We start from the raw sequence: 15,712 nt of genomic DNA, 5'->3' as shown, positions 1-15,712 counted from the left end.
GGCCAGAAGTTGTGAAAACCTAACATAAAAGAAAAACTCTGTATGGGGGAATAAGTGCATTTCAAAAAGCACTGTGGATCTGTGTATATAACATCAAGTAAGCACTTTACTTCTTGAAATGGAAGCTTTCAACTGTTTTAATCTTTTTTTCCTTCCTTCTCTTGCCATCCTGTGGTAGTGACCAGTCTTATGTGATCAGTTTTGTGGTTCCCAATCAGAAGAAGCTGACTGCATTAGCTGAGCAGAAAGGTATAAATGGAACCTGGGTAGATATTTGTAACAATCCTGCAATGGAAGCTGAAATACTGCGAGAAATTAAAGAAGTGGCAGACAAAAGTAAGTGGCATAAAGTTAGCCAATCTCATGGTGCTTGTCCAGCAGAAGTTTTCAGTTATCCTCACTAACTTCTCTTTCTTCTGCCTGTTGATTCTGCCTTTACCAAAACGTAGAGGAGTTTTATCACAGGCAAACACCACATCAAATTCATCCCTGTTATGCCAGGAATTTACTACTTTTTTTTTTCCCCTCAAGAAAATAGAGACTTTTAAAAACTAATTTCTCAATTAACCTGTCTATAGACAGTTTGCTTGTTTAATGCAGTTAAAGTAAGAATCTAAGGGGCTGTCAGTTTGGAAGGAAAGTTACAAGACGCTTGCTGGTAAGAAAATTAGTTAAACGAGATATCTCTAAGCTTTTTTCTGTGCAACTGTGTCCTACAGTTTTGAACCACCATGACCCTTATGTTTGTATTGGCTTAAAGCCTACTATTCCTTGCTACAGTGCTGAATGATCAAAAGCCTCATCAATTTGTAGATCTATGACTTGAGTTTAAACATTTTAATGTTATTCCATCATGAACTAAGTAATTATTCTCCAGATAGATTTGTTATTCAAAGTCTCTGCTTATACCTTCTTTTTACTTTCTAGAGAGTCGTCTACTATTTAGATACAGCTATATTTTTTTCCAAAAGTACTTCAGAGACAATCCTGATTTTTAGCAGAACATAATGCACCTTCATCATGAGCAGGCATGTAACTAAGTAGGATGAAACAGTATGTTCCGATACCTGTTTGAAATTCGAGACAGAGCTCCAGGGAACAGACATCCCAACTGCCCTGTATTTGCTGCCACCTAGAGGCTGTACTGCCACAAGTTGTCCTAGAAATTCAGCTACAAGACTAAATGGGTCCTCTTACAGGCCTACATGCAGAACCTGATAGCAAAGCCCATCAAGCATTGTACATGCAGCAGCTCCCTACCCTGTTCCTGATGCCGGGGAGGCACTGAAGCAGCTACCCTCCTCCTCCCTTACTCACCCCTCTTCAACCTAGTGCCTGGGCAAGAGATAGGAGAAGCTTTGGCCGTAATGAGGCTGTGTGCGTGCACCAAGCGACTGGTTGAAGGGAGAGTAGGTGACTAATGTAACAAAAATACAGAGAAGCCCCTTCATTTTGAACCCTAAACAATCTCTTAGGAAATAAAAGTATGGGAAAGAATTGCTCAAGCACTGAAGGTATAGAAGTAAATATGAAGTACATCTAACTAATCTGAGTTAATACAGTTATTACTGTGTTCCTATGATAGTGATCTAACTCAGCATATCCTCTTGTGACAGTAGTCAAATCTTCAGGCTACACACTCCTTTGTTGCAAGCTTTAGATTTTTACACTCTCAGATCCAATACAAGTTAAATACAGTATGGTATTAGAATATTTGCACACTAATCAGCACTGAGCTTTGGTACACAAGTTTGCTTGTGTACCTTCTTTAAGGTTACTCCATCAAGTAGGACACCATATTACACAAGTTTTAGAGTGCTTGCCTTCAGTTTTTAGGTAGAGTGAATGTTTCATTTGACAACGTTATGCTTTTGTTTCTTCTTGTCCCTGCAGTGAAATTAGAAAGGTTTGAAATACCCATCAAAGTACGGTTAAGCCCTGAACCATGGACCCCAGAGACTGGGTTAGTAACAGACGCTTTCAAGTTGAAACGGAAAGAACTGAAGAACCATTACCTCAATGACATTGAAAGAATGTATGGAGGCAAATAAACAAGTTCTGTTGACTAGACAGTTGTGCAGAAGGCTCCTTCTCATGCCTTGATTTTGGACGTCTTTGTATAGAGTAGATATCACATGAATTCAGAAAATACACCAAATGGATAAATGTTTCTTATAATCTCTAATGAGAGCAAAGATCTTAGACTCCAAATTCATAATTACTAGCAGAAAACCTTAATGTGCTTTAGTTTCTTGTCATCATTTCCAGTTTTGAGACAGACATAATTATGTGAAGCAGTATGGACAGATAATGTTATTCTTATTGTTTCTCTAGCATATTCAGACTGCTTGCAATTTCTCCCTAATTGACTGTGAAGTCTGATGTACATTTCAAAGAGAAACATTAATATAATTTTGACGATTCTATCATAGTAAGATACTTAGTGGGGACAAAATGTGTATTTAAAGCTTAACTGTCTCCACTTAAAATAAAAATAAGAAAACAACATGGGTCAAGAACTAGCTAGAGATCACTAGTAATGTACTGCTTGAGAATGGATGGATTCTTCTGCACCTCAGTTATCTTCAGTATTTACAGTGCCTAAAAGAAAATATGAAGTATACTTATTGAAATAAAGGTGAACTGAAAAGCTTTCTAAAAACAAATTATTTGAAAGTTTCACTCAAGAGCATTGAATCTATTTCAAATTTCAGCTCACCAAATACATCTTTTACTTGCCACCACGTTTTAATTCAAGCAGAGCTTTCACACTAGGACATACAGCATTTAAAAACAAAAAACAAAGACTTGCCTTGCTGCAGGAGGTTCTGATGAGAAAACATCAGCTGAATGCAGAATGCAAAACTTGCATCCGGACTGGCAAACGGTGAAATTGATGGGCAGTTGTCTCTAAGCAGATTTGAAACTCAAAGTTGATTTTTTTTTTTTGAGGGGGCCTGATCCCCTCTAGACCTTCACATACATGTGAGTAATGGTACAAGTTATCTCTGTGTAATTTACAGGATCAGAATATAAATACCTGTGTTACAGAAAGTTATTTCTGTTCACCTTTTACAATATGGTAACCAAAACAAGACAACCAGAAAACAACAGTAGTTTCTCCATGTAGTTTTATTTTACTTATGGGAAAGTATGCTGTGGCTGGGGAAATCTTTGTTTTAAGGGACTCATTAACAGGGACAAATCACTCTACATAGAGATTCATTATAAAAATGTTCTTTTATTAACTGGAAATTGTAGATGTGCTGAAGTGAGATGTTATAACTTAATAATAGTTTATCATTTTGTGTGCAGCATCCTGTACTGTGTCTCTTTTGACTTGTTAGTACCTGAGCTCCTGCATCCCTGCTAGCTTTTTACACTTGAACCGTAAATGCTGTAAAAAGTGGAGGCTCTTGATACTGTTCTACTTTGCACTTTTCTTAATCATTTTATATATGTTGCGTACATTTTGTACAGGTGTGGCTCAACTGCTATATATGACAAATTAATTTTAAAGTATTTATAGATTTCTTCTATTCATGTGTTGTGTATATGATGGTTAAAAAGGAAAATTATTTGTTATTGTCACTGTACAGAAAGTAAAAGATTTTGTACGATGCTACTCTTTAGCGTACTAGCTTGCAATTTCAGGGCAAGTTTTTATTTTCTCGCATGTATGTGTATTTTTTTTCTCCAGCTCAAACAGCTTTTGGCTAAAATACATCATGGCTATATACTAGTCAACCAAACTGTCCCTTTTCCTTGGGACCAATTTGAAACTTCCCCATGCTTAACTTCTCTGGCCAGTCCAGAACACTGCCAGTCCATCTTCCAAGAACCCTGAGGGAGAAAGGGAAACAGCAGATCTAGTACATAAACCTGGCTGCACCTAGTTGTGCATGGAATTAGAACAGTCACCAAAAGGAACCAAAAAACAGCTTTTCTAATATTCCTAATTGTATTAAGAATATTAGAATACATAGCATATATATAAAGACACATACATCGGTTTATGACAACAGAATTACTTTCTGTATCATTAGCACCTTTTCAAGTGACTCAGTCCTGGACCTATGTCACCAACTTTTCCATGGTTAAAATCAGTCGCTGTTATGTAATGGTCAGACAGCCTGTTAGCATCACAGAAGTTAAATGTGTGTAAGAAAGTTACTTGCACTTGGACCTGTCAGCAAGTTGTATGATTTTCTTTTAAACCATGAATGTATTTATATGAAATGTATTTTATCTAGACTCTGGGTACCCTCTGTGTCTTGGTTGACTGAGAATTGCTATTTTCAGTATATATATATATATATATATATACACACACACACACAACAGTTCAAAAATGGAATACAGTTGAAATGGTTAAAGAAGCTGTGTTCTGGAAGATCTTTATGTGTTGCATGTTGTTTCCAGTTACTGTTCAGCACCTCGCATTCTCTCTGCAGCTGAGCAAACCTTCATGAAATGAACATACTACAAAGGCTGAAAACAAGTGTAGGGCAGGCTTAGTTTATCTTTTAAGAAACTGAACGCAGATATGCTGCAAAAGTATTCAATATACATCAGCTTTTCAAGCATTTTTGGAGAAGGGAATAAAAAAGGAGGGGTAACAACAGGCTTACTTCAAATGTAATACAGAGTTTACTTGCAAATATAATACTTGCACTTTGGTAAGAACATTATCCTTATTTTTAATTAATTCTAAATTCTTTTGTGACAGAACTTGTAGAGAAGTAAGGAACAGTATGTGTGAGAATGTCTCTCTCATTAGAAAGAATTAGGATGCAGATGAAGTGACAGTATATGGCTTTAAAACCATTACCTGACAGTTACAAATGATACCCAGTGTTTAACTGAAAGGACAGGCGATGTGGGACTGAAGACTGAGAAAGCAGTCCATTTGTTAAACCTGAAGATTCCAGAAAGATGAAAACAACTGTGCGCTCTCCAAAAAGCAGACTCAGAGTTTAAAGTCATCTTCACAAGATTGAGAAACAAGTTCAAAAAGAAAGGAAGGGACCAGTTCAGGCACGGATGGTATTTAGTCTCTCTACTTCAAAAAACATAGGGTATCTAAAAACAGAGTATAGCAACAGTCACAGGGGGGGCTTGAAAGCTTCATCTACAAAGAAAGGCTGAAGAAGCTGAGTTTAGCTGGCCTGAACAGGAGTGGCCCATAACAAGTTCCGATTAACCTTCAGCTACATACAGCTTTGTTGCCCTAACAAAGGCACAAAAGAGCTGTCTCCAGTGGAGAAGGTTTTTAAAATAAAAAGTCTACATTAAGGGACATTTTGAGAAAAACACCACAACTTTTAAACAAATCCTTTATTCAAGGAGGTTGCTCAAGGTCACCATCACTGAAAGTCCCTAGGGCATCAGAATGAACGAAGGTTACATGAGCACCTTTCAAGGACAGCTTTGACACTGATCCCTGGGTAGGGGCTGGAGGAAGTGATTCACTTCCTCTAGATAATGCAACACTAACATCGCACGTAACAGGAGGCTGTCCTAAATGGCTTGCAAGGGAAAAAAGTATAAACAGAGAAAGGAACAAGTTAGTCCCGTAAGAGTAGGTTACGTGGGGTTTCACAAACCCAGTGTAATTTGGTGCCCATTACAACACCAGAGAGCTTTGAGCGTAACAAGAAGCAGAGAACCCCCCAGGTAAGCCAGCACGAGGAACTGCAGCTCCTGTCCAGCGCTTCAGGGCTGCATACAGAGTACGACAAGTTGAGAACGGGGGTCATTAGTCAGTCCCCAGTCAGAACAAAACCAGAACAGCCACCCTCCCACCTCCCACACTTTGAGTAACTTAGCTTTGAGTAACTACAGTGCAAAAAGTAAATTCTGGTTATTCCAAAATTCCCTGAGCCTGCCTACTGGCTAAGCACCATTTACATATGAGTAAATCAGTTTCCCTTTTGGAGAGTAATATTTAAGCATTAGAAAGTCAAAAAAAAAAATCTGGTGCTTCTTTTGCATGAAGTACCACAAAGATGATTTACAAAATGCAATCAACAAAACTTGCAGTTGCTGCTTACAGGAATGCTGAAGAGCGGACTCGCCAGGTGTTTGACAGTAGTGTGAAGCTACCTGGAATAAACAAATCTCATTTCCAGTTAATTCACTGCTGCTGCAAAGTGGGACATTGATAGGTTTGTTTTTAACGGGAGGGGATTACATGAGCCATAGAGGAGCAGCACTGACCATACTAAAACCACACTTGTTGTGTCATTGTCACCTCATTTGACTTGGGTGAGTTCTGACAGAGGCGGGGTGCTGTATTTCTCTGCACTGTTGCTTTGCTACTGGGAGCTGTACACCTAGAATCATGCTACTCCTTTACTGGGGAAGAGAGATCTGAAAGAAAATCAGACCAGTTTTGTTGGATATTGACCAAAAAGTGTTTTAACAAAGCACGCAGCTGATTACCACAGGTAATTTGTCCAAAACTGTGTTTAGTTTGAAGTGTGCAGTCTTGACATTAGGCCAGTGCTAACTAAATTAAACAAAGACAGCTCCGGGGCACACCGGTCCTCAGCCCTCACCTATGCATTTCAAGAAGGGAAAAAACAACAACAAACCACCCCAACAACAAAACAACACAAAACAAAAACTGCAGATTTTTTTTCCACCTGTTCTCCCATTTTGAAACACCACCACCGCCAGGTTTCTGTTGAGATTATTTAAGAATAAAACAAGCCCAGCTACGTTTTGGGTGAGTCCACATACTGTTCCAGCACTTCGCAGCAGAGTCCCAGCCCCAGGAGGTGTTGCTGAGGTTTTTGTTTGTTTTAAACAACGTGGTATTTAACCTAAACCTTTCCTGTTGGATATGGATCAGTTTATTACTTACGGTGCTCCCCCAGGGAGTGAACACAAAGAATAGGATCACTGTTCTCTACAGCTGCCTGCCCTACTTTACTTTTTGTCTTTCAAGTCTAAGCAAACCCAACCTCTCCTGATGAGCCTGCCTTTACAAACTTTAACCAGGGTCATTAAAGCAGGGCCACTCTGTCCCTGTTTGAAATACAATACCCACCCCATCTGCCCTAGGCAGCTTAGGGGAATTACCTCCCAAAGCCCCTCTGTAACGTTGCTGCATTCCAAAACACATTTCCCTCACATGCAGCAGCTGAGATCTGCCTTGTGCTCAGTTTGTGACTCCCCGTAACATACTGCTTTTTTGCAATAATGCTGCATAGCTGCCACTAACGTGGCTGCACATCAGCTTTTCTGAAGCATCACCCAGAGGAAGAAGATAAAGTCCCAGACATGAAAACCATTTTGCATTCTGATTTCTTTCTTCACAAGTTTGTGGCCCTTTTTCTCACATTGGTGTCATCTAAAGACCAGTACAAGCATTCTTCCTGTGCCAGGCTCTTTTCCTGGGATAGGGAACTTTATCTGGTACCATCAGGGAGGTTACATGTGGCAAACTACAGTTTGCCCCTTCCTATAGTATGTTTTCGTCAGCATGAAAGATTTTCTTGCCTTTTTTCCCCCCACTTCCTTCCAGTGGGACATTGGCATCTTGGCCACTGACAACAGTCTTACCACATTACTCATCTCACTAGTTTGGATTAAAGGACAACCCTATCCTAACACGGATTTAGCAACTTAAGTATTAGGGGAATTCCATATGACCTGTGTGAGGGCAGGCTTAGTCCTAAGTACTTCTGGACCAGATTTCCATCCTGCTGCTACTGTGAAGAATTACACCACCGCAGAGGGCAGCAAAGGATGGAAGGTGCACCTACTGCAAGGCTCGCAGCTGGGCCAGGAGAGCTGGTCAGCGGGCTTGGCAAGTGTGACAGAAGCATTACACTGGCAGCTGGCAGCAAGCAGAGGGAAAACAGCACCCCAGTGCTGGGGGAGCAGCAGCAGTGCCATCTCCAGCCACCTACCTCACTATCTGCTTCACCATCCACACCCCCTCCTGAAACCAGCACTGGCAGTCACAGCTCCACATCCAAATCCATGTGGGAAGCTGAGCTGGCTTTTAAAGAGTCCTTTTTTTTGCCGTATTTTAAAAACCTGCATTTCTGCTTTGAACGCTTACAGTAACACAATAACAATATTGTTCTGAAGGGCAGAAACGTGCAGGTGGTGACAGGGACTTCTTAAGGAGCTCTGCAAACAAACGCTACGCAGCCCAAGCTTCACTTCTAACAAGTCAGTCTGACTCAGTTTTAACCTACATACAGCCCACTAACAGTTACTGACAAGTAGGGTCCTTACTTTGAAAGGTGCCAAGAAAATTGTTCAAGGCAACAAAAAACATTCTTTACTTTTGTTGTTCAGTCAACAATATGCTTCCAGAAGGCCTTCCTTAGACAATGAAATAGCAAGATGCCTACAACACATCTGAAACAAAAACCTTGTTCAGAAGAGACATGACACACCACAATTACCCTTAAACCAGAGGATTTCTCAGTTATATTTTGCTAATGCAGAAACAAGAAACAATCAACCCTTAGAAAAAAAAAGGATAGAGAATATATCATGGTAGAAACATCCCCATTTTACTAGTACTTATTCCTGGTGCAAGTTAAAAAGAGAGGCTTTCAGGAAAACATGCTGCTATTCTTTCAAAACCCACCCAGCAGACTGTAGTCTTGTCTGATGCTGTTTACACAGAAAAGCACAAGTCAGTAGCAACCTGACTTGCATTTTTCCCATGAAAGCAGCGAGAGAAAACCAGTACAAGGCAATCGATCAGCCCTAGCTACCTCCTGGAGAGGAGCAAAGGAACTGCTCAACACAATGACCACAAATCCTGGAGAGACTGTGAATCTGTAAGAGATGCAACTGCCACAGCCACCCACGAGCACAATGACAACTGAATTCAGAAAGTTACAGGATAAACAAGTGAGGAGCAGGGAAAATTTGAGGGCCTGAGAGCACAGGCTTTCAAAATACCCATAACTACAGGCACAGAGCTTTTGGGAGAAAAGAAAATGAAGAAAACTTGCCTGTCTGCTGCAGCCTCAGCCCTCCACCACAAACATACTGGACACAGCCCAGAAACCACCAATACTCAGTCCTCCCCAAGCCTTTTTGCTCAAGCAACAGACTCTCTACAGTAAGTTACTAACTACTTTAATTACTCCAATTAATTCTGCTTAATTAATTAGAGTGTGTGACCGCTGCAGCTGCTGCTCAGGCTCCTATGCCCTCATCATCTTTCCTTGCAACTCTGTTCCTTGCCTTTGTCCTCAACATCGGACTTGCTCTGTGAGCCTGCCCAGGGCCTCCTGCCTTGCTGTGCATCGGTTTTGCCCGCACCGTGTCTGCGCTGTGCTCAGTGGCAGCTCTGCCAGGCTGCAGGCACACAGCTGCCCAAGGGCATTGCTAACAAGAGCCCCACAAACTGGACTGATGAGTGGCCGAAGATCAAATTGCTAAAACCAGCTCCTCTCTGGCTTTATGTCGGTGGGTCTGCATTTTCCCAAGTAGTTATGAAAAATCATGAAAGATCTTGCCACTGTACTTCAGGGAACTGCAAGCTAGGATCCCCCTGTTCTTCACTGCTCTGAGCAGAACAGATTTTTCTTAGTTCCATCACCATTCCCTACTAAGGGGAGCCCAGCTGCTGCTCAGCAGGGCTCAGTGCTCTCACCTGCGCAGGACCTGCTCCCGGGGGCACAAGCATGAAGATTGCTCAGCTGCTTTCTACACGGCTGCTTTTTTTTTTTTTTCCCAGGCTGCACCTTTCGAACAGAATTAGATGATTTTATCCTTTCTGGCATACAAACGCACGTCTGAACGAAGTTAGGCACCATAAGGAAGCAGACCTAAAGGCTCTCCGCTCCCGATTGGAGCAAAGATTGGAGCGATCCCAAAGGGCTGGCACGGCCCCGATCCTCCTGGCACAAAGGCTGCAGCCAGCAGCTGCCGAGCGGAGGGGCTCAGCCGCGGGGCCCCCCCGTTCCCCACCCGGCCATGAACTGCAGCGAGGTGCGGCGGCTGCAGGCGCTGCTGGGGTCGTTGCTGCGGGAGCTGCGCCGCGGCACCAACGGGAGTGCGGTGGCCGGCCAGGGGCCGGGGGGAGATGCCTCGCTGTACATCCTGCTCATCATGGTCTTCTACGGCTGCCTGGCCGGGGCGCTCATCCTGGCCTACACCCGCTCGCGGAAGCTGGAGTCCAAGCACGACCCCTACCACCTGTATATCGAGCGCGACTGGGGCCGCGGTGGCCCCGGGCAGCCGGCCGAGGAGGGCGGCCCCGCCGAGGAGCAGCGGCTGATGTGAGCACCCGGAGCTCGGGGGAGGAAGAGGAGGAAGAAGAGCCCAGCCTCGGGACCGCTTCTGCCACGGTGCCGACCCGGGGTCCCTTCCCTCGCACGGGGCTCCCCCAGCTCTTCGGGGGGACCACCGCGCTCCTACACTGACCGCCTGCGGTACTGCGTGCCCGGAGCCCTCCCGTTTATCGTCTGCAGAGCTTCGAGGTTTAAAGGTCTTCCTCCTCTTCCACCGCTTGTGCTCCCCCCGAAGGCAGTGCTTCGGCAACGAAAGGCAGCTCCGTGATCACAGCGTCATCCCCTCCATCACGCCCCAGCCCGGGTCGTTACGGCAGGTACAAGGCTTTGCAAGGGTCAAGTCGCGTTCTGCTAAAGCAAGATGGGTTTGGGCTCGATGTGGAGGCATTTATTAAAACAAAACCAGCTCAGAGGTGAAGTTGTGCCTATGAGGAAAGCATCAGTACCTCTGTAGGTGCTGTGACTTTGCTGACACACAGTAAGTGCTAAAGCCACCAGTAACTTCTCTCCACCAACCCAGAAATGTAATTCCAAGTATATCTTCGTACAAGTTAAAACTTAGGATTAGAACAAACAGCATTTGCACTTTACAAAGAAGTGAGGCAGATAATGGTTATTTTCAATATTATTTGAATGTTCTAGCTATGTTAATAGCCTATCATTTCTTGTAGTTGTTGTTTCCCCCCCTCCAAATAAAGCTTAATGAACAATCCCAAGGAACAAGTACCTCCAACCAGCCCAGTTACTTCAGCGTTATGATTTTATCCAAGGTAATATGTCATTAGATATCAAAGTGTATCTTGTGAATCCTAAACACTTTAATAATTAAAAAGCATGAGGCAGGGGGAAAATTCAAGCTCCGTGTACAACTTCAGTGCGAGTACAGGCAATAGTACTACATGCCAGCACTGTAACAGTGGATGGCACATGAAACCTTCAGCTCGGCAAAGAAAATATAGTAGTTAGCGTTGTGTGAAAAAAGAATTTAAGAAAAAACAACAAATTGCCAATATTCTTAAAAGCCCCAACTAAACTGTTAGACAACAGTAACAGGTCTAGTCAGCCACCTCCATCTACAAGCATTAAGAGCGTACCTCTGGCAAATGAAACTGCCAGTTTTGATGTGGGCTTTGCGAAGAGCCCTAAGCAAAAAGTGTATGTATTTTAAGTTATAGAAGCTGTCTAAAGAACTTCCACACGGGGCTAACTGCAACGTGGTGCCCGTCATGTTACAAGACTTTCTGTGAGGAATTCCTTCAATACAATGAAAACTAAGCTGACTACAGCCACGGTTTCCCCCTATGAGGAGGATGGGCTAATTACACATATCCTTTTATATAACTCTGTCCCAGTGATTAGTTCTCTTTTTCTGCCCGAACACTGTCCATCAGCAGGACTCTGGCCTCTAAGAGGCATTACAAACTATTTGGAAACTACAGCACTAATTGCTGCTGCTGAATTCAGCAAGGTAAGGCAAGAACAGGGCAAGGACTGTTACAGTCCTCCGAGTACGAGAGGTCCGTACGCATTAAAGCTTCAGTGCACTGGACACTGGACACTAAAATGTGTGCTTGACACGTTTCACGTAGTATCAGCCAGTTACTGCTTTCCACTGCTCCATCCTACAGACAGCTCAAAAAGAGCTGTCCTCCCAACCCCTCCCAGTCAGCATCCAACAAATACCACTAACTACGTTCTCCATAACCCACATGCTTCTCCTCTCCTCCCCAAATACAAAGTGCGTGCAATATGCTGTATTTAGATCCTGCCTAAAAAATAGGGCTGCCCTGGAAAAAGGTTTCATTACACATTTCACAAATAGGAAAGGCACAAAACCTCCTGCCAAGTAACTAACAAAACATCTAATTATCTGCTGTTCTATCTGTACCTTTCAATACCTGCAAGAACCATAAGGTCTGGGTGAACTGTAGCAATTTGTAATTTACATCAGCCCATCTATTCTGCCGTATAGTTACAGTTTAACCAGACATTTAAATAAGATAACACCATCATGCATCAACTGCAGCTTATGCTGGAACAAGATATATACCACATACAGATATGCTTAAATACATCTACAAATACTTAAATATACAAATGCATTTGCTTGTATACATGTGTTTATTCAGTTCACACAGTTTGATATTCATGGTGACTCTGGCAGATATTTCTTCAGAAGCCTACTGGCTTCGAGACAGTGTGGACGACAAATGTAAGCGATGGTGTTCCCAGATGTAGGGCAGAAAGATTTCATCTATTCTGCCTTCTTGCCTGTATTAGGCCAGAAACCTCAGAATGATCTACATTATGTTCTAAAGATAGTGCCAATTTATTTTTCACTTCCTTTTATATCTCATTGTACTTTGTGGGTATGATAAGTCTGCAACAAAATGAAAATTGTTTTTATTTCCTATACCCGTCTCACATCTGACCAATCCCCTTGGAATAATAACCAGATATGTCACCAGTGGACCACTATACAAACTGTAATTCCATTTGTGTTACCATCAAGATGATGTGGAACCTGTGACTCAAAAGACAAAATATTTTCAGTGTTTTTCAAAAATATTTTCAGTGTATTTCAAAATATCTTCTTTTAGAGTTTATCTTTTGCCCACAAATGTATAGAACCATTTTGTGTTACAGGCCGCATACTGTCCTAAATCCTATTATATTACAAGTGAAAGAGGAAAGCACACAGCGGGATTGTTATAGAGGAGCATTAGGAGTCTTATTGGACTCTTATGGGAAAACAGAACCACAGACTTGAATGAAAACCTCTGTTTCTTGACGTCTCCCCAATGAAAGCAGCCTTCATGGAGTTCAGCTGGGAACAGACACCCTATCAAACCAGGTTAGACTGCCTTGGCAAGCAGCACTGCCCCAGGACTGGGAGAAACAGAACAAAAACTAGCCTTTCAGAGTAGTGAGACTTCAGTCCATTAGAAATTCTGGCTTCCTAAATCAATTCAGTGACACTGAAGAACTCACAATGCACTTATAGATCACTCCATCCAGATGAGTCTAAAGATGTATAAAGGGTGCGCTGAGTTCCTCAGTAAAGCATGCTTTAAACACTCAGAACCCAGGAACACACTCTAATTTGACACAAGGGTAAATAGCAGAGCAGGTAACACAAGTTCACATCAAGAGTTCACTCCTACTCTGTTGGTACAAACGGATACACCAAAATATTTGAACACCCAAGAGAAATTCACATTGTGGCATACAGAGACCTTGATGAGTATTAATCCCACCACCAACATTCACATATTTTTGGTTTAATAAAATTAATACATTGTACACTTGTTAGAAACCTTAAAAAACAGGGAAGCTCCAAACCCACTGGGAACAAACTGAATTAGCTTTTAAGAATATAAAAAATAGCTACCGAAATGTAACACACTTTTTGAATCGGTACCGTATTTCTAAGGTACCTGTATTACTGATGTAAGGTGAAATGCCAATTTAGTCTCCACAACCCATTCAATCAACTGGACACAAAAGATAAGAAAATGGATTAATTCATCTTATTAAACCCAGTCTTCTAAAGGAATAGCTCAGCTATCAATACCTTTTTCAGTTAGTGTCAGAAAATAAAATCTTGTTTAGGAAGACTTAAATATTCTTTTCTTCAGCCCTGATTGCAAGAGCAATTTCTAGATTCACTTTTATCATACAAGCAAAAATATCTTGTGTTTTAGCTCTGTGATTTGTGTTTCCCAGCACTCCTAAGCCTTTATACTTTATCAGCTGTCAGAGCCTTTTTCAGGGTAATTACGAAAAAGTGACTGCTTGTGAAGCCTCACTAAAATCTACACCTTCAAACACAGCAAGAACATTACAATATAGTTAGCATTACTTGCTTCTAGACCACAGTTCTAGGTCAATGCCCGTTTCCACATAGACACGGCCCTCACATTACCATTCTCTTTTCATTACTAGCAATTGTTGGATGGCAGTCTAAATGTCAGTACAGTTTATAGGACAGAAACATCAAATCGAGACTGTTACTTTAGCCAGTACAACACCTTTTACTGCTTCACAGTGCTCTTGGTGAGGCATTTGCTATAGAATTACCCGTTATTCCAAATATTTTTTTTACTGCAGCACTGACAAGGAGCTGACAGCCTGTTCTGCAGTGTCCCAGCACCATGCTGCAACAATCACAACTGATATCTACAACACAAGCAGTAAAGATAAGAAGCCACAAATTATTTCCTGAAGTTTTAATATCATAAGAACAAACTATGAAAATGTCTTTAAAAAAAAGCAAGACTTTTTTTTTTAAAGAATCTTACAAGAGGTCTTGAAAAATTTCAAAAACTTACAAAATATAATGAAGTGCTAATAAAGCAGCATTTCTTTCATAATGTGCTTTTTCCCAGTCAGGATAACGAAGTGTAGGCATATCAAAGTGTCATTTGTATCAGGAGAATAAATCACTTTTCTCCATTCCATGCAACAGCAGAGTGTTTTAAGTCAATGTAACTGTAGTATGTTAGAAGAACGAAGCAACCTAACAACAGCGACTTCCAAAGACAATACAGGGAAAATACACAAACCAGAAGATCTATCAAGTCTTCAGCAGCCACAATTTAGTATGTGGAAGTGCTAAGCTCCTCATCTGGCTTTGTTTCACTGTCTGGTTGTACATTAGCAACTCAGGAATCAGACAAAAAAAAAGATGGTATTTCCTGGTTGCAGCTTACAGCATTAACAAGTTCACATAATAGACGCCTAGTGTAAATTTAAGGTATTACAGCACAGTCAACAAGAGGAAACACTAAACCAGCATGGACTGATTTGGTACTGAATGGAACAAAAACCTTTTGTACGTTCTCTCCAGCTAATTTCACCACAGAAGTGGTAACAAGCAGTACAGAGCTGCACCATCCCTAACTTACCCAGCTAGTTTGAAAGAGATTTTGTGCTTGTGCTATTAGTTTCTCAGTGTTAAAGTTACTGACTTCATCTGATATCTACATTATCACTTAGTATGTTCCAAAAAACCATCTTGTGAAGCAGCTTTCTCAGCAATAAAAACCAACACTTAATCGTGGCAGTGCTGAAGCACTCTAAGTGATCCTCATTCAAAGATAATAAACAGCCAGCACATGAACAGTACTTTTCCCTAGACTCAAACAATTAAGCTCTAACAACTTTATCTTCAAAAATCCCCATATGCACACCAAGTCCAATTCCAGCTACACATTTTACTCAGGTAGTTGTGTTGTTTTTTGTTTTGCTTTTTAAAGTATTAATTGCAGAAGTCAAATTTTAAAACAGCATATATTTAAATAGCATGGAAATAATTGGTAAGAATAACATTTGGTTGAAATATTGTCTCAGATATTCAAAAATCTCCCACTCTGCACACAGACACAAAAAAACCTTCAGAACTGCTATACAAATAAAATTTGGATCAAAATATCCAG

The 15,712-nt window shown here is 41.5% G+C and overlaps 2 protein-coding genes across 16 annotated transcripts in view; both read left to right on the top strand.

The window, feature by feature from the left end:
- Positions 1-4,263, top strand: part of ACSL4 (acyl-CoA synthetase long chain family member 4) — a 40,698-nt gene extending 36,435 nt beyond the window's left edge. For all 15 annotated transcript variants that reach the window (XM_035541166.2, XM_035541162.2, XM_035541175.2 and 12 more), the window contains 2 exons: positions 179-336; positions 1,894-4,263. In XM_035541166.2, the coding sequence (XP_035397059.1) occupies positions 179-336; positions 1,894-2,051 (316 nt within the window). In that variant the 3' untranslated portion in view covers positions 2,052-4,263. The remainder of the gene's footprint in view (positions 1-178; positions 337-1,893) is intronic.
- A 5,694-nt stretch (positions 4,264-9,957) lies between these two features.
- On the top strand, positions 9,958-10,266 carry KCNE5 (potassium voltage-gated channel subfamily E regulatory subunit 5). The gene has a single exon (XM_035541653.1). The coding sequence runs from the start codon at positions 9,958-9,960 to the stop codon at positions 10,264-10,266; it is 309 nt and encodes a 102-aa protein (XP_035397546.1).
- Positions 10,267-15,712: the final 5,446 nt, after the last annotated feature.

This window comes from Cygnus atratus, chromosome 13 (genome assembly GCF_013377495.2).
Source record: "Cygnus atratus isolate AKBS03 ecotype Queensland, Australia chromosome 13, CAtr_DNAZoo_HiC_assembly, whole genome shotgun sequence".
Taxonomy (NCBI): domain Eukaryota; kingdom Metazoa; phylum Chordata; class Aves; order Anseriformes; family Anatidae; genus Cygnus; species Cygnus atratus.
Note: the sequence above shows the minus strand (reverse complement) of the source record. Positions and strands in the feature narration are given on the sequence as shown.

Bases quoted from the DNA above. Each gene is read 5' to 3' on its own strand.
- KCNE5 (XM_035541653.1), top strand. From the start codon at position 9,958: ATGAACTGCAGCGAGGTGCGGCGGCTGCAGGCGCTGCTGGGGTCGTTG.